Source organism: Nipponia nippon, unplaced genomic scaffold (assembly GCF_047370975.1).
Source record: "Nipponia nippon isolate SJK-2023a ecotype South Korea unplaced genomic scaffold, ASM4737097v1 scaffold_18, whole genome shotgun sequence".
Lineage (NCBI taxonomy): Eukaryota > Metazoa > Chordata > Aves > Pelecaniformes > Threskiornithidae > Nipponia > Nipponia nippon.
This window is the reverse complement of record NW_028262334.1, coordinates 2,570,564-2,592,829: the sequence shown is the minus strand read 5'-3', so window position 1 is coordinate 2,592,829 and position 22,266 is coordinate 2,570,564. Positions and strand designations below refer to the sequence as shown.

Genomic DNA, 22,266 nt, shown 5'->3' with positions numbered 1-22,266 from the left:
AGGTCCAAACTGGCTTGCTGGTGGAAGGCGTGGGTGGAGCTTGTGTGCGTCTGTCTGACTGCATCCATGTAGACATGTCCATGGTGTTTGTTCCAGCTGGATATGGGAGCCCAACATGAAGAGCAAACTGTAGGTTCCTGGCTGACAATCAGTGAGTCAGATTGTGCTGGGAGCCAGAAAATCCTGTAGCTTATATGCTTAAAGGCAAAATCACAGAACCAAAATAGCTCTAACAACTGTAGGAGAAGCAAGTATATGTCTCTCTTTTGGCCTGCGTCAATAGATATGAAGTATGCATTATTAGCTTAGCAATTCTGTTATTTTTTTATTATTTTTAATATAACAAAATGAAATGCTTTTGAACAGGGCTCGGCTCCTAATTGTAATGGAGATGATGGAAGGGGGAGAGCTATTTCACAGAATCAGCCAGCACCGGCACTTTACTGAGAAGCAAGCAAGCCAAGTAACAAAGCAGGCAAGTTAACACCCATGTATAAGCAAATCCATGAATGATAATGGCTAAAGTATTTAACAATTTCTTGGGGTGGGGGGGTGGGAAAAAAGGAAGCTAAAATCATCCTCAGTTCTGATCTGATGATCATTGCCTGCTTTGTTATAACCTGACAATGCCAAAGTTTTAACAGAAGCAAAGAATTTGAAGGTGTGGGCTAGTTCTTCTGGGTTGGGACCCTGGTGTCTCTGCTGTCCTTAGCAATGGTTTTCCTAACCTGGTCTACAGAACACTTGACCAAAGAGAGCTCTTTTCTTGCACGATCTTCCTGCTGTATCCCTCGCTGTTGTTCTAAAAGTGTTACCTCCAACGGTCCACAGGCTCTCACCAGACCCCGCGTGGCTCCTGGGCTCTAGTTTGAGAATCGCTCTTGGCCATGACACAGACTTGGCGTTTCTCTCACCTCTTGGGCAGGGTAGCAGACAATGACGTACTTGTGTCCTGGGCCAGTGGTTTTCAAGCTGGGTTCTGTTTTGGGTTTTATGGAAGTCCTGCCTATCATGGAAGATAACAAGAGGAATGTACCACTATAATGCATGTTTTCTGTGCTGTTTGTTCTGATGTCATTTTTCCCTCTCCATTTCTCTACGCAACTCACACTTGAATGTTGTGTTTTATAGCCTCCACAGTATTTATTACTAGAGGTTTTGGTGTCCATCAGGCTCTCTGTTGCTTAGCAGTGCATCTGGTGCGAGTAGCTTATATCCTGTAGAGTAGGCAGGATGATGAAGCAGAAGGGCCTCCATCAGATTCAGTGTAGGGATCCCCAGTCTCAGTTCCTCTCAGTTCTGGGGTGAACTTGTTCCCTTTCACTTCCAAGCCGTTGAATGACTTGTGGTGCCCAGTCAGAAAGCTTGGATTAATGGGAGGGTTGCAGGAAAGATGGTATGGCTGTATGTTGTGATAGCCTTTCTAGGGAGCCACAGCAGAGGACCAGCAGGTTGCTGTGAGGAACCACAAGACAGAAGGATCTTGCTGTCAAAATGGCTGAGCTCTTCTGCATGGGAATTGGCACCACGGCTTGAAGCCGAGGGCTGGAGTTGCCATCGTTTGCTTCTTGCAGAGGTTATATTGGCATTCCAAACGAAAGATATATGAACCGTAGGTGAGAGGCTATACTGGAGATACTAATCAGTAAATGTCCTCCTCCCACACCAGTGATCACTGCAGTGAATGAAGGAAAGAAAACATGAGACAAGATATTACAGCATTTGTCATAAATTGGCGTGACTGTTTATGAATATATCCCTATCCCGATCACTCGCTTCCCCCTACACTGGGGAGATAATGTTTGGTACTGAGGCAAAAAAGAGGGCCAAATAATTTCATCTTACTTTTCTGTCTTGTGCTCTGACTTGTTTCTAATGAAATGCTAATTGTGCTGTTACCTTTTTGGTTTCACCCAACAAAGAAATTGGGTGGAAGTACAGAATTATTCTTAACGGTTTGTTTTCATGTCCTTTGGGCCATTTGATTTTGACAATGCAAGGCAGTCTCCAGGATAAACATGTTGGGAAAATCTTTTAAAACTATACCGAAAGACAAGACTTCGAATTGAATTCTGACTGTGTGTACACTTGGGTTATTCATGTCCCAAGTAACTCTTTGCTTTAATGTTTATACAAATGAAGTTTGAAAGCAATGTTAAAGTCTTATTCTTTCATCTAGTGGTGGTTCATCATTGTCTTGAACTACAGGTCCTAGTTCCTTGTACCCAGTGATAGTTAAAAACTTGTCACAAAGCTACCTCATTTTCTCTGGGAATGTGTTTGTATTTGTTTCTGAGCTAAGTTAACACTGAAGTTCCCTTATCACCGTAATTTGCAGTCTTCTAAGGACTCAGCACGTCACCCGGGGTACTGCGTTTGGGTAGGATCCTACAGAAGCCACTTTCAACTAAGGGTCGTGTGGCTTTGCTTACTTTTGTTTCAGTAATGCTGTTTAAGTCTTTATGCTTTGATTTTCTTTAAATGAATTGCACTTTCAAATGTACAGTCGGTAGAACTGTCACAACTGGGTTACCGCTTTCTAAACCACAGCAGTATAAGAAGCTGTCTTTGAAAGAATTGAGTAATGCATTTCTGTGTAATATCTCATGAAATGAGTAAATTGCAAGCAGTACCATCAAGAAATAAAGAATAAAACTGCCTGAATGTTGACTCTTAAGTCAGTAACAAATGCAATAAAATATTTGCTGAAATACTGAAGGAAGAACTCGCTCTTGACTGCTAAACAGAATGGAATTGCTGGAGAGTGTGCAAGCAAGTGTAGTGACCTTGTAGGCCTAGCGCAGCGTATAAAAGGACACTGTCATGATCTGTCTCACTTCTGGGGGGCCAATAATGCCCCGAGTTAGTCAAACTAAGATGATAGGGAGGCCCAGTACAACTTAGCTTTTATTTTCTGTTTGCTTTGAGTGAAATGCAAACTGAATACCTTGGTGGGTTTCATTTCCCGATCGTCGCTTTACCGCACTGTTGCGCAGTATGGCCAGGCTTGTGTTACCACAGAATTGTACCCAAGTGGAGTGAAAATGTTTGGGGTGTAAGCTATGTCGGCAATGTCCTTTTTAAAGCTAAAATAACTGTCCAGGCTAAAGGAGGAGTTCTGTAATTGTAGTTGATTTATTGTGCCCTTTTTCAGATAGCTTTGGCTTTGCAGCATTGCCACTCACTAAACATTGCACATAGAGACCTCAAGCCTGAGAATCTCCTCTTCAAGGATAACTCTCTGGTAAGATGAAGACTTGGTATTCTTTGTTTACTGCTGAATTCTGTAAAATGGCTCAATGTTGATTTTCAGCATAATCGTAAAATGACATTAATGCAACGTTTTGGTGACAAAAATTTTTGGCTTCGTGCTTTTCCATACTCTGATCTGCTTGGAGTACAGGCTGTCCGTGCTGCTGCTGTTACATATGGGTCAGATTCTCCACCTCAACATAGAGTCTTGCTTTGCTGAGGAGATCTGCTCTGCCACATTCCTCCCTAGGTGTCATCAGGATGTTCTAACATGCGTTATAGGTGCTTTGATGTATCCAAGCACTTGCCTGTTTCTTTCTTCTGCTCATAACCACCCTGCATATGCAGTGACCCCCCTACAACATGCTTAGTGCTTTCCAAATCTGAGAGGGGGACTGCTTTTGACCCAGAGCACCCAGGAAAACAAAAATGATTGTTTCAAAGGTCAGTTTATGACCTTTTAGCTGCTTTGTGGAACGGTAAGAGTATAAATACAAGAGAGGAGTACGTGTGGCAAAGGTAAGATGCGTACAAGGCGAGCAATATGTATTAGAAAAGCTGATACAATGAGATTTTGTAATTAAGCCTCTTCTCCTTGTTTTAGGATGCACCTGTTAAATTGTGTGACTTTGGATTTGCCAAAGTAGATCAAGGTGACTTGATGACACCACAGTTCACTCCATATTACGTAGCACCTCAGGTAATAAACAATTACAGTTCTAGGCTAAAGGGGAATCATGATCTTTATTGCCTGTGCCTCCATAACCATGTCATTTTAAAAGCCTTTGCTGTCCTGTTAAGGGCTCCTGGTCACATGAATCTTTAGTAATTGTATAGTAGTCACCTCTCAAGATGGACTGCCACAGTGATCTGTTGATTACAGCAGGAGATCATGAGGCAAATTTCCCAGACTGTGTTCTTAGCACTGACTTATTGCTGATGCCTCCTGACTCTCTCAGGCCCGACTCCCACCAGTGAGACTACTCCAGGATTTTGACAGTTGGCCTTTAACTGCATTAAAGTAGTTGGTTTGGTAAAGTCCCTGCTTCGCAGTCCTCCTTCCAGCTCAGGCTCGTTCAAGATTACATTAAAAAGGACTATGGTGAAACAAAAAGGTTCTGTAAAGGCAGTTGCTCAAAAGGAGGGCAGTGCCAGAGGGTTACCCCTTCACCTTGGCTTGGCCCCCTTGTCAGTATGCATTAAGATATAATCTGTAATTACAGACAGGCTGTTTCTTGTAGTGCTCCTTTCCCCACTCTCTTTTGTGCTTTGTGTTGGAGTTCAGAAGAAAATTAAAAGAAAACTGCAGATAGATATTTAATTGCAGTACTCGGCGTACCAGCAGCCTTCAATGACTAGGAAGAGCAACTGCGAAGATCAGACCGTGCAGCCACAGTCGAGTGCCCTGAAAATGCTTCCTCAGCTGGAGCCTGCTGGTGAAGGGCCCTGTGCACTACAGACAGGGTTTATAAAACAAGTGAACTACCAAACCGGTGGAAAGCTTTTCCTGAGCATATTTAAACTGAGATTTTTGTAGAAACCCAGAAACACAGATTTGATCAGCAAGGGACAAATTTGATGCGATTTGTTCATGGGAGAGGCAAAAAGGGACGTCTCTGGAGCTGGGGTTACCCTCCAAACACACTTGAGGTTCTAGTTCCAAAGCATGGAGGTGTTAGAGGTTTTGAACAAAAGAAATGTGAGCAATTGCTTTAATTAAGGCAAAACTGGAGTTTTCATCCAAAGCAGCAAAATATTTTAGCTGAAATTTTCCCAATGTAGAAAGTTCCAGTCTTTCTTAGGAAGAACAGTTTGACTTTGGCAGAGTCTTCAGTAGCTGGAATAAGTCCACTGAATGGAAAAGCATCAGACATCTTTGGCATAGGCATTGCTGTTTGTGGTGCCTCTAGATGAGATATATTTTGCATATATTTTTGTTTTCCCTCTCATGGCAATAGGTATTGGAGGCACAACGACGGCATCAGAAAGAAAAATCTGGTATTATCCCCACCTCTCCAACACCTTACACTTATAACAAGGTAAGCTACGAAACAGTCCGCAGGTCAATATCTTTAAAGCACAGTGTCTTTCCCACCCCCCCATGTATCTGCTGTAGAAGTAGTCTATAGACACAGTTTATCACCTAAGGCAATAAACTTTATTGCCCTGAAATTACGCACTTATGGCCAGGAGCAATAAAGCTGTTCTGATCTCTGTGACAAGGATACGCCTAAGTAGCCAAATATCTCACACTGAGTAAAAAGCAGCAGCTACAGGAAACGATAGGGAAATGTCACGTTGCTTGCTGTTTTGTGTACATGTGTATTTTCAACTGTAAGGAAGTAGTATCTTTGGCACTGTATTTCTCAAAAGTGTGGTTCCTTTGGCTTTTCTAAAAGGAGTGGCCAGGTATACAGTGGTATTTCTTCCCTTAAATGTAGTAGGTTCAGACCAAGTTTCATTCAGTTGAACTGGCAAATTAGAAGATAATGATCTGTGCAGGTAGCTGTCTCTCAGTTTGGAATTGACACGCTAAAAGGCGCTGCTGGCTCTGCATTCTTTCTGATAGAGCGAATAATGAAATGCACACTTGGTCCAAGCCTAATTAATGATCCTCTAATTAAAGGAAAAATATACAAACACTGTTAAAGGAGCACTTTAAACATTAACAAGATTTTGGAGAGCAGAATGATTCTGCTGGAGTGTGAACACGTGGGAAGTTTTTTCACCTCCGCAAAGAGGCTGGTTCAAAGGAAATCTCTTTTCTGCTGTCAGCCAGAGTTTCTGGATGTGCAAAGCACTATTCAGGCTATCTTGTTCAGGCAGCTGTGGTGGTACCTTGTCTGTATCGGGGATCTTATGCAAAATGATCAGTAGTGTATTGTGTTGTCCGTAGCAGTAGCCACGGGCAATAACAACTGCTGCTAGAGTCTTGTAAAGTCTCGACAGAAAGGTTGTACTCCTTTTTGGTCGTTCCAAAACATTTTTCTTCGTTTTATCATCACTGTCTCCTGCTGGCTTAGCAGTGTTTCAACTACTGAGTGTTTTTCTTTCAGAGTGTCAATTTCGATTAAAGTTAGCTGGTTTCTGATTGTAGTGCTAAGTATCTACACTGATTGCAGTTGTGAGGATGGTTGCTTAACCCACCACATGCTAGAGGGGGTAGTTTGGTGTATCCAGTGTTACGTTTTAGTAGCCTTCTATAGACAGCTAAAGCAAAGACGGGCAGAGGTAGCTTTCACTGAATTAATCCGCGTGGGTTTCCTAATCATGAATCTGCCCTCTTCAGGGTTATGATTATCTGTTCTCCATCCTGGAGAAACAGCTTGATGACTGAAGACAGACACTTCTTATAAAAAGAGTTCTCAGACACGTACCAATAGTCTTTTCAGTACCGAGTTTCTTCTGCCCTCTCTCGTGTGAACCCCGGTCACAGGGAAAGTTGTTTTTTATACATTTTGAAAGTCTCACAAGGCTCAAGAACTCCACTTCTGTGGATCCAGGCGGATTTACTCTCCAGTAACAGCCCTCTCCAAGGGACTTTCCTCCCTTTCGTTGTAAAAGAGTAGATGCAGTTCCAGAGACACCTGGAAGTGGTTGCTCACTCGTCATGTCAGTAACAGTTTGACAGCTGTTTTGTTCTTTTAATGAACCAAACAGCCCTGGCCATGGCACCTGAAGCAAAATATGGGCCATATTCTTGTACTGAATGGAAGAACCTTGAAAACAGATACCAACTGGAGTTAACTCGCATACTGACAAGGTTCAGCTGCCATGATCTTCTGGGATTTACAATGTGATACAGTGATTTTGTTTTCGTGTTTCATTTAAAGAATTGATCGGTCGCTCTGAACCGCTTTCAGCCATGGTGACACTAACTGGAAAGGCTGCTGAAAGAAGTGGCCTCATCCTTACCTTGCCAAGTGTGACTCACTGCAAAAGCAGCATCTGGCATATGCCTAGCTCCCCAAAATAGACTGTGATAAACTCCCAGGTACACTGTCCTTCCACAGCAATTCAGAGCCTGAGTGGAAATGCCTGTGATCCACCCTTATGATCAGCAGTTGTATCCCACAGATTTAAATTGGAGGAAAAAAGACATCTTTGATTTCCAAAGTATTTTTATGAAGCTGTGTGTGTATTGGATCAAATGTAAGTGTATATGTCATGGCTGGAAGGGGTTGACTCTTCAGAAACAGAATCTGAGAACCATATCCACGAAGAATTTAGACACCTGTTTCCTACTTATGTGCCTAAAGTTCCACTGATTTCATTAGAAATTACCTCTGGTCAATGGAAAAATGATGAGAATTTAGGTACCTAAATAGAAATTTAGACTTCTAGAGCCATCTGAGATTGGCTTAAACAACTTGCTGAAAAGTGTACATATGTGGGGTAACTCCTTGAAGTTTCTTTCATTATCAGCGTGCACATGTTTTGTAGAAGTCAAAAGCCAAGGGTAGGATTTAATGGTCAGTTTGAGCTGATTTAGGATTATTCCCTCCAGAAGGAAACAGTCTCACCTTTGAGGGCCTCTTCCTGGGTCGGTGTTGATCCAGTCAAAAAACAGTTACTGGAGTCAGGGATTCTGTGTTTGCCGAGTTCATCTGTGCAGCTTCAGGAGCACTGGTGCTGTCCCACAGTAGGCGGTGGAATATACAGCCTGGGGCAGACGGGGTGGTGCTGAGGTTGCTTCAGTTGGTGGCTGTGCAGACTTCTGTCTGTGTAAACAGATTGCAGAACCTCCTCCGTTCCCCAAATCTGCCCTTGGTGTCTTTCCACAGTCACCTGAACCTGGCTGGAGTTCAGGCTTCTGCTTACGCTTGGCTGTGTGTTCCTGTCCATCCTTGTGCTGGCATAAACCTTTGGGAGTCTCCTGGAGGACTGACAGGGCTGCAAAGAAAGCCAGTGGAAATAAATTATTAGCTGCACAAACGCTAGTGTTGGTACAAAAGAAATACTGGGAATGGATGGCCAGGGTCAGAGCAGGTCCTGCCAGCCCCAGCCTGCACCGTGCCATAACCAAGTGATAACAGAGCTGTATCCTTAAGGATACGGTCCACAGAAGCTTGAATTGAAGTCTAGGCTGCTATGGTACTCTTCCCTTCTTCCTGAGTAGTCTCTATATTGCGTGAATGCACAGAGATCCAGATGGGGAATAGATCTGGCTTTCAGATTCTTTACTGAGCAGTTTTTTTGCCTGGATTCACCTCCTGGATGAACAACTTGTGTATCACATCAGCAGTAACACTAGTGCAAGGGCAGGGGAGGGAGCTGCAGGCTGGGGTGGGAGGACAGGAGGGAGCACAGCGTAAGCAGCCGTGAAATACCGCTCCTGGCTTTCTGAAGCTTCTTCATCTCCGTGGCTTTCACGATGTGTCTTTTTCATTACAGACCTCTCTGATTAAGTACCTCTGCTAGCTTGTTTGTTTGATGGTGTTTCTTTTTTTAGACTCGTATTCTAAAAAAATGACTGTTTTCTGTTTTATGCTCTGATATTGAGAGACTAGGATTCAAATATCCTGAGAGATGTAATAAATGCGCAGCTTGCTCACGCCTCTGACGCGGTGGCTGTTTCCATACAATTTACCATTGCATAGCACTGACTTACAGGAGCGCTTTCTGTAAACAAGCTACTTTTTGGTACTGGAAGTAGTTTAGCTTGGCAGCATGGAGTTACCTTGTGCTTACATATTTGCCATATTTATCCACGAAGGTCCTCAGATGGACCTTTAGGAGGAGGCTGAGCTGTGTTTCTGTTTTCTTAGGGAATCACATAGAACTTTTAACATAGCTACACCACTGCTTGCTGCAAATTGCGCCCCAAAGTGATCATTTCCTTGCTTTCAGAGCTGTGACTTGTGGTCCCTGGGTGTCATTATTTACGTGATGCTGTGTGGATACCCTCCGTTTTACTCCAAACACCATAGTCGGACAATTCCAAAGGACATGCGGAAAAAGATCATGACAGGAAGTTTTGAATTTCCAGAGGAAGAGTGGAGCCAGATCTCAGAAATGGCGAAAGACATTGTGCGAAAGTGAGTCAGTTGAGGAAAATGTTGTATTGCTCTGCTTATATTAAGAAATTGGAAAATCACTTCGAAGTGCATTATCACAAAGGGCTCATTTTTCCAAAGGCGGGGGGAGTTGTCTGCAGCACATACAGCTGAAAAATTTTCGATCGTGTTCAGCACAAATGAAATCTGGTAAATATTTTTCTTTCCCTCTCTTTTTTTTTTCCTCTCCAACTGTTGTGTTCCATTTTTGATGTCTCCTGTCTCTGAAGTTGCTAGAGTACGTTGTGCATTTAGTCTTTAAGGGGAGTGGGTACACCACCTTGCTTCAGAACAATATAGACAACCAGCTGCCACATCTGCAAGTGCTCCATAGGCACGTATCTCCTGTGGTAAAGTCTAAACCCCTGTTAAAATCGGGGAGCGTTTAGGTGCTGTAATAGGAACTGGTAGATCTGTCCCTTAAAACCCTGGACACATATTACACAGTCTAAAAGGAGTCAAGAGAGAGGCATGGAAAGGGACGTTAAGATCTGTCACAAAGTGTCAGACTACAAGATAAGGTTTTGCATCGATATTTTATTCTAAATGCTAATGGAAACTGTTTTTCATGCAATGCACATCTCAGTTGCAAATGTTTCAAAGACTGTGATCCTGTTTGAAAGCAAGAATGTGGCACTGATTAGGTCTTGACCTCGCTTATTTTTTAAAATGTGAGAGAGACTTACTGCCTTTGATTGTATCACCAGAGGAACTGGAAGGATAAAAGCAACATAAATAGCAAAAAATCAATCCATTAAACAATTTTAAACTGTCACTGTCTCCTCTGACATACTGTAAAATCTCCAAGGACTTAACATTGTTTGGAAAGGGTGGCGGGACCTGTTTACAGCAGTGCTGGAGAGCCCACAGCCTTTCACCAAATAAACTGCAGATTATGTTGCAGTGAAACTTCCACTTATACCGAGGTCAGCTCTTTATTCTCACTCAGAAGCTCCACAGTCAATAGGTTTCATTGTCGTTTAAAATGGCCATGAAACTCGGCTCACAGAATGTTGTTACTTGGGTTCAGTTCACTTAATTCTCTCACTAACGTTATCAGGACTCCCTTTCCTGCTTGTCTTTTCCAGCCAGTGAGTCTGAATCTGTGTTCATGGTGCAGGAATACATTTAGACTTTACAGAATTCTGGATAAGTTTACATTTTATTTATGTAGACTGCTGTTCATATGGAGTCTTGCTTCAGGAGGTCATGTTTTGCATTCAAGCAGCTGCTTCCTTTCAAGCATGTCGAGCTGATTCCTGACCTCAAGCTTTATGAGCTGGAGTGCTTGATAATAGGTTAGGACTTTGAAAACCTATGGAAAAGGAATGCATGTGTCTTGGGTCTTGTATTAAAACTGAACTTACGACCTGTTTGGCAGCATGGCCTTGCAAGTGAAATTTATGGGCTAGCCTGTGGTCCTGCAGACATTTTGTAAAAGTTATTTCCACTTTCTTGGTACGTTAAACAATTCTGCTTTGCAGCCAGGAAGCTGATTTACGGTATTGTCTAAGAAAGTGTGACAAATTCATCAAGTCATTCTGTTTCTAATTTAGACTCTTGGGATAACTTGTCAGCACTCTGTGTGAAATTTGACTTTTTTTATTAAACAGATGTGATTATCATAAGAACATGAATTTATCTGCAAAATCTCTTTCCAAGGTTTCATTCTAGTAAAATTTAATTCCATGGAGTTTTCAGAGACCTCAGAATAAAGTTCCTTCTTATTTTAAGGTGCTGTAGCCTGCCAAAGTGTCCATTACTTGAGGCTTTTGCAGGGGGAGAAAAGCGAAGGTTGCATGGTGAAAGCAGTTAATTCAGCCAACAGGTTTCCAGCTTTGAAGCTTTGCCTTACTTCACCATGCCCAGAGTCCTTGGTATGAGTATAGACTGTGACGTGGATGAGCTTTAGATGTGCATTTCCAGAGAGTGTTGGCCTGGGTCGTTTCCAGTTCATCTGGGAGATAATTTCCCATCTGGGAGGATGTGAATATAGAGTTCAGCAGTACACAGGTATTACTAAAATGGCCTTCAGCACCTTTCTCTTACACTTAGTTGCTGCATATAGCTGAATGAGCTGTGATAGCGTTAAAATATCGCTGCAGCAAGGGTCAGTGAAGCTGGTAGAAAGTCAGACTGCTTTTGAGTCAGCTTAGTGTTTTAGTTGTTAGGAGGAGTTTCTTTTTTGGCCTCTGTAATGCTCAGAGGTTTCTAAATGCTCTGATCCCAGACAGAGCAGCACATTGTAAATCAACAAAGACTCTCTTTATGGACTGATTGATTCCTCTCCCAGGCTGCTGAAGGTCAAACCCGAGGAACGGCTGACCATTGAAGGTGTGCTGGACCATCCATGGCTCAACTCCACCGAGGCACTTGATAACATCCTACCCTCTGCCCAGCTGATGATGGACAAGGTCTAAACAACATTTTATTTTATCAAGAATGTCGCACAGAAGAGCTGGGTATCTCTTCGGTGGTTTGAGTGTTTTCTTTCACGTGGTGTTATGCAAAGAGCTCCCCTTCTGCCTTAATGAGAGCCTGAGTTCTTTGTAAGAAAATGGAAATGGTTCCATTTGAAATTTGGTCTAGGAGAAGATGCTCCAAGATTGGCAGTAAAAAGCAGCCTTGTGCTAACAAGTAGAGAATACAATGTGGCAGTAAACATGCCTGAGGACTCTTCTGTAGGTCTCTTCTGGGTTTTTTTTCCCCATGTTTTATACCTGACTGCAGCTATGACCTCATTAATGAGCAGCAAATGAATAGCCCTTCTTGCTTCCTTTAAACTCTGCTCAAAGAGAAATTCAGTCAGCACTCTTAAGCTTGTGAACATGAGAAGTCAAGATGATCCTTTGTTGTATTCAGCCCCTGTGAGGTCGGGATATCTTGTCCCACAGCCGATGACTGTAGTGCTAATCATGTCTTGCATAATGCAAACCTGATTTTTGTTACGCATCTCTGAAATAAATAGGATTTTGGTGCAGATTTTTTTTTTTTTGTCCATAGCTAACATTGTCCATATATTGTTCTTTAATTCACAAAGAAGCTAATTAAAACATCAAGTCCAACTCTCTTCATTGCAGGCAATGGTTGCAGGGATACAGCAGGCTCATGCAGAGCAGCTTGCGAACATGAGAATCCAGGACCTCAAAGTCAGTCTCAAACCCCTTCACTCCGTCAACAACCCAATCCTGCGCAAAAGAAAATTACTGGGGTAACTCTCTAAAGCTGGTTTTGAAAGACCAAAGTGTAGGCAGCCGTGATGCCAGGAGAGTGACTTTAAGCATGTTACAGGTTCCTTCAATTGTAACCGCGCTCCTGAATTTCTGATTTGGTTGACACACTCTTCATGCTGAAGTGGGTAGTTGGAGTCAAGTAATACTTGCACAATATGGTGTGTCTTCCAAGATATGCCAGCGAGGGCAGGAAGGAAACTGAAAAGTGATATCATATTATACAGGTAGCAGAACAGATCTGTTATGAGAAGATGAGTCACATATTGAGTAAGGTGGGGCAAACTGGGAGAAAGAATTCCAATATTTTTTTATGATCCTGACATTTATTTACGGAAAAAGTCAGGTAATCTCTCTCTCTTTGAGTTACTTATTTGAAAAACAGGATAATGCGTTTTAGGATTACCCTTACTTGAATTAATTTAAAGGGATATTTGTTTTATTTTTCTTAATATTTAAAGTAGTCTCATAATGCAGAACATTGTTATAATTAATGCTAAATCTAGCTCCCAGTCCAAGCTTTCCAGAGAGTGAAAGAGAGCATTATGCTGGTGCAGTTATGCAAAGAGTAACGGACTTGAGTTGCATTCAAATTGTAATTGTTTCCTCCTTGTTCTTTTGCAGCACTAAGCCAAAGGATGGTGTTTATATCCATGACCCTGAGAATGGAAGTAACGATTCCAACGTGGCTCTGGAAAAGCTCAGAGATGTGATTGCTCAGTGCATTCTACCACAGGCTGGTAAAGGTTGCCACTTTTAAGAAAGTTACGTTCCTAAACGTGAGAGACACTGACTTTTTACTGTGCCTCAAGATCAGTCTGTGTCAGTAGTGAGGAAGGATAAACAAAGCTCCTGTTGTCCTAGTCAGTCTCAAGAGGAAAGTGTTGTCTGTGGACTGTAATTTTGGTGCATGCCTAATATTAGTGTCACCAGTGACATGCAGAGCTGTTAAAATAACTTCCAAACAGGAGTGTCTGCTTTCAAATGGTTTTCCTAGTTTGTGTGACGCGAGGAGGAATAACTGCACATACCGTTTACTGAAGCTCTGAGGGTTGCTGCGCGGCAGAATGACAAACCTCCTGTTTATCTTTGTTCTCCTGAATAGGAGAGAATGAAGATGAGAAGCTGAATGAAGTGATGCAGGAGGCGTGGAAGTATAATCGAGAGTGTAAATTGCTGCGAGACACTCTTCAGAGCTTCAGCTGGAATGGTGAGGAGCTCTTTCTCTTCCTCGGAGAATGGTGCTAATGCCGGGTGAAAGAGGGGAAGCAGTGACCTTCTTATATGGAAATAAAAACAAGTTTCTTGAATTTGTGTCAGACTGATTTGGGTTTTGACACTCGTTTAGCCCACCTGCCAGCATGGATGCTCTAGAAACGAGGTTGAAAATTCTACGTTAAAATTTCTGTTTGAGGTTCAGAGTAGAGTTTTCAAAGGCACCAAGTCATGTAGGAACATAACAGCACAGATGGATCATCACTTTAGAAAGTGCTTTAGCTGTTTGAGCTGGTTTCCTTCCTGCTGTTTATTACCCTCTTTCTGCTGGAGGCTGCTGCCCTCATCTGTGTCAGCACATCTCTTCTGCTCCGTTTGGTATAGGACACAGAATTAAACTAGGCCAGCTGCTTTGGGGGTGTTCAGGTGGCTCCTTGACAAAACAGGGTCAGCCCCCAGGAGCAGATGCTGATGAATATAAGGGGACCGGGGGCATCAGCCAGGTTCACAAGGGCTTGGCCATGCCTCTTCCCTCATTCTGTTTTTTGTTCGTTTGGTTTTCATTTAGGTTTTGAAGTGCTCAATTTTATTTTTTCAATGGAACTAGAGATCGTAACTCATTTTGGTTCCCTTGCAAATGTTGTCCTATGTTTCTGTGTGAAGCATTGTTTGGTATTCAGTCAGTGTATGACTCCAGCCGTGATTGCTTTCCTCCTGGTGCTGACTATCTGCTCTTCTCTTTTCAGGCAGAGGATTCACAGATAAAGTGGATCGACTAAAACTGGCAGAAATAGTAAAGCAAGTTATCGAAGAGCAGACAAACTCCCATGACTCTCAATAGCTGGAGCTTCTTAATCTTATTTTTTTTACCATTTAAGATTTATTCTTTAACTGTAAAAAGTATTTTTATGTAAATTAATAAATCATAATTATTTCATTAAATTTCCATACTGCTTGAAAATGCTGTATAGTTGTAGATACAAAAAAATCATTGGTACTGTAATATTTTTTTAAAACTCAGTTCCTTGAGGTATATATGATCACTTATGTACTGTTAATCATGAGTCCCCCAGATGGGGCAAATTATATTGTTAAAGACCATTCTTTTTCTTAATAACCAGTTGCAGAAGCTGCCTTCCATCTGCTATACGTACAGCCAGCTGCAACGACTATGTATGTGAATGAGACAGCCACAGTTTCTCAACACCCTGCTCAGTAAGTACTTGAAGCAAGTGCTGTGAAACACAAACTTCATAGCTGCCCTTTGCGCCTAAATTCTGAGTCTTTATGTAGAGGCAACTAAATAACCTTCTGTTTCGCTAGATGACCCAAGAGCCACGCTTGGCCTTGCCAAGGGCACCTGAGTCCATATGCTTGCTGTATTTTTCAGTTCTGATCAGTAGCCCTCTTTTTTTCGTCTTCCCCATCGTCCTCAGACCTTCTTTAGGGCTTAGCCCTCTTTCTTTCTTCTTCCCCATCTTCCTCAGACCTTTTTTAAGGCTGAGCTGGCCATTCAGCATAAGACTCCTCTTTTTATCATAGTGTTCAACAGCAGAATACAAGAATGTTCTAGTTCCTTATGTACAAGTTACTTTTATTTTCATGGTGGGATCTTCTACGGACAACAAGTGTGGGGTTTCGTTTGCTTTGGCCCCCAATCAGCAGTTGTGTGCGTTCCACCCATGTACTCCATTCTTTCCTTTCTAGAAGATCCAACACTCGGTTCCAAACTTGTCCTCTTGTTTGAAAGATATCATCCTGGCAAGGGTCATAGTGCTGCTGTGTGAATCCACCGGTGATCCTTCTCTTGTGTCACCCTCTGGAGTCCAAGCTTCCCATCTTTGATGCCTTCGAGCTCCTGAGGGAGCAACAGATGCAGGGCTGCTCCTTGACACATGTCCTTATGCTGCCTGGACCATGAGGCTGCCCAGGGCAGATTCTCACACTAGTCTGGAACATTGGCTCCAAAAGCTGCTTTTTTAATCTTAATTAAACAAACAAATGAAAAGAATCTGTACATATTTCTAGTTTTCTACCTTCTGACGCTTTTCTTTCTTTTGAGACTGATCGAAGGCTTTTTATAGAGATATTTTGGTACTAAACCTGTGCAGACATTGAATGAGTTTGGTCTGCAGACTGAAGTGCCAATTCAGGGCTATTAGTAATGACTCTTGAACATTATTGTTATATTTCATAGCTCATTAATTTTGGGTTTACATTTACAAACCTGAGCCATGAATCTCCCGATTTACTCTTATGGCAGTCCAGCCTTGTTCTTTTTTGTCTTTTTTCTATACCAGACTTCCTTGCAACCTTTAGCTTGGATGGCAAACCAGTGTCTGCCTCTTTCTATAAAATTTTGTAAACAGTGACTTAGTTTTTCTACATGAAGGAGATACTTCATTTCCCATTCTTCGTCGGCACCTTGTCAGCTTTCTTTTAGTCCTGTTGACAGTTTTCCAATGCCTGATTTATTGCAGAGTAAGAACCACAGTCCCTACTTAACCATCACTTTCTCTGATGGAAACAGGGAGTTTTTGTGTAAGCCAGAATTGTACCTCTGACACTACATGGAATATTTGTGCACTGACATCTATCTGACGGCTGTAGAGACTTAGCAAGAGACAAGAGTATTTGTCATTTCTTGGTAGTATCGGCAAGTTTGCAGGCTCTATATGCATTTCTGTCCTTGCCCTAAATTCCAGGTCATGTCAACATCCACACAATCTCTAAACGTAATAGATCATTTCCTTTTTAACTTGAAATACGTGTTTTTTCTGAGAAATCTCATTGTATTGGAAGCTTTAAGTATGGCAAATAGAGAAAGAAACAAGGAAATCACCTTTATTTGAATGGGAGTGCAAAAAATTCCCCACAAAAGCACTTTGCAACTCTGCCCTCCGAGGAGGAAAATACTCGGGCAGTTTCATGGGAGCCAGAACCTGTTAGCAGAAAAACGGATCAGATTGTAGCTACACTTTCATGGTCGAAACACAGTGCAGTCAGCAGAGACTACTGCCACACCGTAGCCCGATACCCTCCAAGCACCTTGTGCGCAACTTGGGGGTGTAACACGCTGGGACCTGTTTTTTCTCTGGCAGGTTGCTCTAGTGCTGAAGATGACGGTAGCGAGGTTTGTACGCCGTTGTGTAACCGTCTGTAGGAAACGGCTTCTGCCCGTTTCTGCAGTACCGGTGTGCGTTCGGTGTAGTGGGGAGCACCTTGGGGTGTGAGAGCAATGGCTGCTCGCCGACATCCGAGGCAGCTCAGAAATGAGCAGAGAAGGCAGGATCTGACCGTGCGGTAGGGGGTCCCTCCTCTCCTCGTGGTCCCTTAACTTGCACAACAGAATAATTGCGAGCTGTTACTGCTAGCGAGGCGGGTACGTCTGCGACCGACCAGGAATTGTTTTGGTGTCCGGAGGGAAGTCAAATTTCTAAGGGCTTTTGTGAATAAGGAACTGCTTTTTTTGGATTTACTATAGCTTTTATTGTCTGTGATGAATAAGAATGGCCTGAGCTAAAACAGAGGTAGGGAGGGACAGATTAAGAAAACACAATTTGAAGATTCAAGGTCAAATGGTTTTATTTCTATGAGAAAGTTGATTATTTTACTCTTCAAAAAGTTATGGTTTAGATTTCAAAATTAAATACACTTTGATGGATTCATTTATGTATTTTAAAGTAGTATTTACTTTTTCCTTCCTGTGTTTTTTATTTTTCAGTTGACATAAATGCGAGATACCTTGTCTTGATTATGTAAGGTTTTACTTGGTAATAAATCTACTGATCCTTCATAGCAGACTGTGAATATTGTAAATATCTGGAGATGGAAGGGTCGTGTGGGATCAAAGACGACATTCTTTGTACAAACACTAAAAGGATATGAGAAAGCTCTGTAGGTTTCTTTTAGAATTTTATTTAAGAGAAAAATCTCTGAAATCATTTGACCTCTCCAAAATTTTATGTATATCTGACTTCTCCTGTGACTTGATTATTTTAAGATATATATATATATAATATATATATATATAAAAAAGTTAGAAGAACTTGACTAGGCAAAAGAGTTTTTGATTGGAAATAGCAACATGTCAAAGTTTTTTGCTGTCATTACTTCAGGTTTTTCTTTTGGAAATCTGAGTCTGTCCTCATATGCCACGTTTAACTTCTGTGTATTAAAATGTTTTCATTTCTCCTTTTCAGTGTTAACCTGTAATATGTTATTTTGGATCAGTATTATATTGTAAATATTGCGCATTGGTGTATATAAATGATTTTACTAAACTTAAAAGTTACTGGCTGCTTTTGTTTGGTTTCCAAGTGCCCGTAGTACAGAAGGGAGGAAGGACAGTTGTGGCCTGGAGCGCACAGCCGCCCGCTTCTCCCGCCACCGCGCTTCTCCCCGCCTTACAAATGTGAATAAGCACTTTGCTTTGTATTTTGCAGGAGCGCCGTGAGGCTTTGAGATGAAAGGATGGCTGACAGGATAGGCTGGATAAAGCCCTAGAAAATCGTGTGCTCTGCCTGGCAACATCATAACCTGAAATTGCCTCTTTAAAACACTGCTTTCCGTTAGATGGCAGCAGCACATACTGCAGGTTAACCCCCCGAGGTCTACAGGATTTTTCTTGTGGCTATGACTTTGGGCAGTCAGGGAAGGGAGGGATGAGTTGTTCTGTGTTCACTGACGTTTTCCCCTGTATAACAGGGTATAGGTTATACAGCTGTTATACAGGTATAACAAACAGCTCCGTTCTGCCAAGCGCATTCTTTGGGGCAGGAGCGAGGAACCGGTTTCTTTAAGATGATGATCCTCGCAGGGTGCTGTGCTTTGCTGAAGGTGGCTGAGGCCGGGAGCGCTGCAGGGACTTGTGGCTGGACTGGCAAGGTGAGAGACGCCGGTAGGTGAGAAACGGGTTGGCTTTCCTTCAGGCTGGCAATGAGCTTTGCCAGGGAGCACTGGAGGGCTTCTCCTCGCCTCTTAGGCAACCAGCCCTTCTGAGCGCAGCCTAGTGCCGTCAAGTGCAGCACTTGTACGCTTCCTGGCTCTGGAAATATTTTTACTATCCTTGAGCATGGTTTGACTGGCTTGTTGACAGCAACCAGATAGGCCCTTGTCACATGAGCATTTCAGAACACAAGTGGCGTGAAAAGAGGCGGTGGGATGGCTGTGAGCGCCCATATGCACCAGGCCACCTTCTATGTAAGACTTAACATCCATCTGCTTGGTACCTTTGGGAAGTTAATAGTGTGTTGGAGGGTGAGTGACTGTCAGAGCATCCATAGCGTCGGGAAGGGGAGTGAGAGAATAATTTCCAGGCATCCTGGGAGTATTTAAGGCAGCCAAACCAGCTGCAAGCACTCTATAGAAGTGGCACAAGAAAGGACTCTCCCCTACTCATAGAAGGACGTGTGGCCCCAAGAATGCCTCTCCCTTTCCAGCAAGAAAATGCCCCTCAAATAGTTAAAACAGTCAGTGACATGTGCTGAGCGAGGAGCCCTGCAAGTATATCTGTCAGCAGACACTGAAGGCTCTCAGCGCTGCAGCTGAAGGTCCCATTAGCAACCAAATCATTGTTTCCCTGGTAATCTTCTACCGCTTTCCACTTATCGGTGCTTAATCCCCTTTTAAACAAATTGCTGTAGCAGCACTGGCTCGTCAGCTCTCAGCAAACAGGGTCAGCCCAAGTAGGGTGCAGCAGGCTCTTAGCGATGAGGTTGGGTGTATTTAATGCGATGCTGCTCTGGTCTGTGCCGGTGTCGGGGGGGCCGCATCGGTGCCCGGGGCGGGGGTCCCAGCCTCCCTGTGGAATGTTTGCATTCAAAGCGGGGCCAGAGAAACGGTCGCCCCTTGGGCCTCCCGTTCCAGCCCCAAGACCAGCTCTCCCCCGACTTCCCGCCCCATGCCAGGGCTTTCCTGGCGCTGCTTTGCTCCGTTGCAGTTGGATGGCAGGCCGGCCGGCCCCCGGCATGCCCTGCCTCCCTGGTGGACAGGTAGCCGAGGAAGAGCTAAGAAAAGGCACGTTGGATGAAGGGAGCAGGAGGCTTGCGCCTGGCTGCGGGCTGAGCGGGGAGAACAGAACAGACCCCGAGGGACCTTGTCCTGGTGGTGAGAAGGGATCTTGGCTGCTGAGTTAAAGGCAGCTTTTCTGATGTCTCAACATCCACGTTTTCCTTTCTTTCCTCCAGCCTGGGAGGCAGTGACCATGGCTCCAAGCCGGACACAGCCAAAGTGCGCCCTGATGGGCAGAGGGGTTCTCGTCCTCGGACTGGGCCTCTCCTTCCTGCTCCGGGGGCTCCTGCTGCCCAGCGCAGACTGCAGCCCCCCGCCCTCTTGGGGCTACACAGCCTACGAGATAGTCATTCCGAGGAAACTTGGCCCCCAGGCAGAGAAAGCCAGCCAGGACAAAGTGTCCTATATAATCAGCATTCAGGGAGTAGATTACACAATTCACCTCAGACAGAAAGATTTTGTTATAAAAAACTTCCCTGTATTCACCCGTGACTCCCAAGGGAAAATTGTGGTTGAACGGCCCCACGTGCCAGTAGATTGCTATTACCATGGCTACATGGAAGGCATCCCGGATTCCGCCGTGACCCTGACTACCTGCTCTGGGCTCAGAGGACTGCTGCAGATTGGAAACTCAAGCTACAGCATCGAGCCCCTGGCAGCTTCCTCCATGGCTGAGCATCTTCTGCTGCAGAGGGAGGAGGCGGTTCCTGGAACGGTGATGTACAAAATGCCCAACAAAGACGGACAATTTCCAGACCCTGGTACAGCAAGAGGGCAGTTCCAGCCCCGGGGGCACACGCGGTATTTGGAGCTCCTTGTCGTGGTGGACAAGGAAGGGTTTGACGCCTTTGGCAGAAGTATAACTAATGTGACGCTGGAAGTTATTGAAATAATCAATCTGGTGGATGGGCTGTTTTATTCTTTCCGCCTTCGTGTTTTGATAACTGCACTAGAGGTTTGGGTGGAGAAGAACCCTATCAGTGTTACCAAAAACATAACCGAGGTCCTTCATAATTTTAATCTTTGGCGGAAGCGGCAAAGCCTTATGTACGCCACGCATGACGTGGGGTGTCTATTTGCCACAACAGACTTTGATCACAGTACAAGAGCATTGCACATGGGTGGCAAATCCAACTTTGCCAGTGCATGTGATAGAAAACATGCCTCTGCCGTTGTATCGTTTGCAAAACAGCCTTACATGGACACTGTTGTCCACGTCGCTCGTGTGTTAGGGTATGTCCTTGGCATGGAGCACGATGACAGATACTGCAGATGTGGAAACACCTCTAAATGCATCATGAGCACACACGACACGGTGAACTATCAATTCAGCAACTGCAGCAAAAAGCACTATTCCAGTTTTATAGCATCAGGGCAAGGATTCTGCCTTAATAACGCCCCAGAACCGGCAATGACGTTTGCACTGCAGCGCTGCGGGAATGGTGTCCTGGACGTGGGGGAGGAGTGTGACTGTGGCTCAGAAGCACAGTGTAAATTGGACCTTTGTTGTGACAATACCTGTCAAAAAAAAAAAGGAGCCATTTGCACTTCTGGAGGCTGCTGTAAGAATTGCAAACCTCTTCCAGAAGGAGAAGTGTGTAGGGAGAGTGCCGGTCCGTGCGACTTGCCCGAGTATTGCAACGGGACATCCGAGCATTGCCCAGCAGATGTGGCCAAGCAAGATGGGACCGTGTGCGCTGAGGATGGGTACTGTTATTCAGGCAAATGCCAGTCTCACACATTGCAGTGTATGAGTATCTTTGGCAAGGAAGCAAAGCCTGCTCCGCTACCATGTTTCCAGGAGGTGAACACGAAAGGGGATCGGTTTGGCAGTTGCTGGGGAGACGGGGCAGATGTCAACTTTCAGAAATGTAAGCTAGAAAATGTCCTGTGTGGGAGGGTGCAGTGTACGAACGTCAGACGTCTACCTCAGCTGGAAGATCACACAACCATCATTCAAACCCCGGTGGGCGATACCTGGTGTTGGGGCACAGACTACCACTTGGGCGTGGACATTCTGGATGCTGGAGTCATTAAGGATGGCACGCGGTGCGGTGAGAAGATGATCTGCATTAATCGGACGTGTGTCCCTGAGGAGAAGTACTTGACATCCCGCTGTTCTGCCAAGGGAACATGCAGAGGAAAAGGTGTCTGCAACACCAGAGGAAACTGCCACTGTGACAACGGCTGGGCACCTCCCTACTGCCAGTTTGTTGGCTTTGGAGGAAGCATTGACAGTGGGCCTGCACCGGTCACTAAAAAAGGGCTTTTTAGGTTCATCATTGGGACTACTGTAATAACTGTTGCTGTTCTGGTGCTTGCAGCACTTGTCATTGTGTACGTGAGAAAGCTCAGGGTAACCCAAGCATTCAACAGACTCATTGGATGCTTTAGGGCTAGAGAACGGGCTCCTGAGGAGGATGCGAAGGACCAGGAGGAAGAAGACGGCTCAAAACCAGCCGAGAGTCAAAACTCCCCTGTGTAGGACTTCACATGGCAGC

At 44.0% G+C, this 22,266-nt stretch overlaps 2 protein-coding genes across 9 annotated transcripts in view; both read left to right on the top strand.

Moving 5' to 3' along the window:
* MAPKAPK5 (MAPK activated protein kinase 5) overlaps positions 1 to 18,034 on the top strand; it is a 27,149-nt gene extending 9,115 nt beyond the window's left edge. Inside the window, exons 5-15 of one of the 7 annotated variants that reach the window (XM_087754572.1) lie at positions 367 to 475; positions 3,155 to 3,244; positions 3,857 to 3,952; positions 5,211 to 5,291; positions 9,103 to 9,290; positions 11,602 to 11,722; positions 12,389 to 12,519; positions 13,163 to 13,284; positions 13,644 to 13,748; positions 14,500 to 14,551; positions 14,875 to 18,034. In XM_087754572.1, the coding sequence (XP_087610698.1) occupies positions 367 to 475; positions 3,155 to 3,244; positions 3,857 to 3,952; positions 5,211 to 5,291; positions 9,103 to 9,290; positions 11,602 to 11,722; positions 12,389 to 12,519; positions 13,163 to 13,284; positions 13,644 to 13,748; positions 14,500 to 14,551; positions 14,875 to 14,938 (1,159 nt within the window). In that variant the 3' untranslated portion in view covers positions 14,939 to 18,034. Of the gene's footprint in view, positions 1 to 366; positions 476 to 3,154; positions 3,245 to 3,856; positions 3,953 to 5,210; positions 5,292 to 9,102; positions 9,291 to 9,389; positions 9,459 to 11,601; positions 11,723 to 12,388; positions 12,520 to 13,162; positions 13,318 to 13,643; positions 13,749 to 14,499 lie in introns of those variants that run through there. The other 6 variants (XM_087754570.1, XM_087754573.1, XM_009472595.2 and 3 more) reach the window with 6 other exon arrangements.
* On the top strand, positions 14,539 to 22,266 carry LOC104020596 (disintegrin and metalloproteinase domain-containing protein 21-like). 2 transcript variants are annotated; one of them, XM_087754569.1, is made up of 3 exons: positions 14,539 to 14,551; positions 14,875 to 14,968; positions 19,942 to 22,266. In XM_087754569.1, the coding sequence occupies exons 2-3, from the start codon at positions 14,935 to 14,937 to the stop codon at positions 22,248 to 22,250; spliced, it is 2,343 nt and encodes a 780-aa protein (XP_087610695.1). In that variant the 5' UTR covers positions 14,539 to 14,551; positions 14,875 to 14,934; the 3' UTR covers positions 22,251 to 22,266. The 2 variants fall into 2 exon arrangements, with proteins under 2 accessions (XP_087610695.1, XP_009472315.2); XM_009474040.2 differs by lacking the exons at positions 14,539 to 14,551; positions 14,875 to 14,968 and adding an exon at positions 18,207 to 19,861.

What these genes read in the sequence shown, in the direction of transcription:
- LOC104020596 (XM_009474040.2), top strand. Translation starts at nt 19,465, where the DNA reads ATGAGGTTGGGTGTATTTAATGCGATGCTGCTCTGGTCTGTGCCGGTG. An exon ending in CGAGGGACCTTGTCCTGGTG is followed by an intron (nt 19,862 to 19,941) that starts GTGAGAAGGGAT and finishes TCTTTCCTCCAG; the next exon opens with CCTGGGAGGCAGTGACCATG.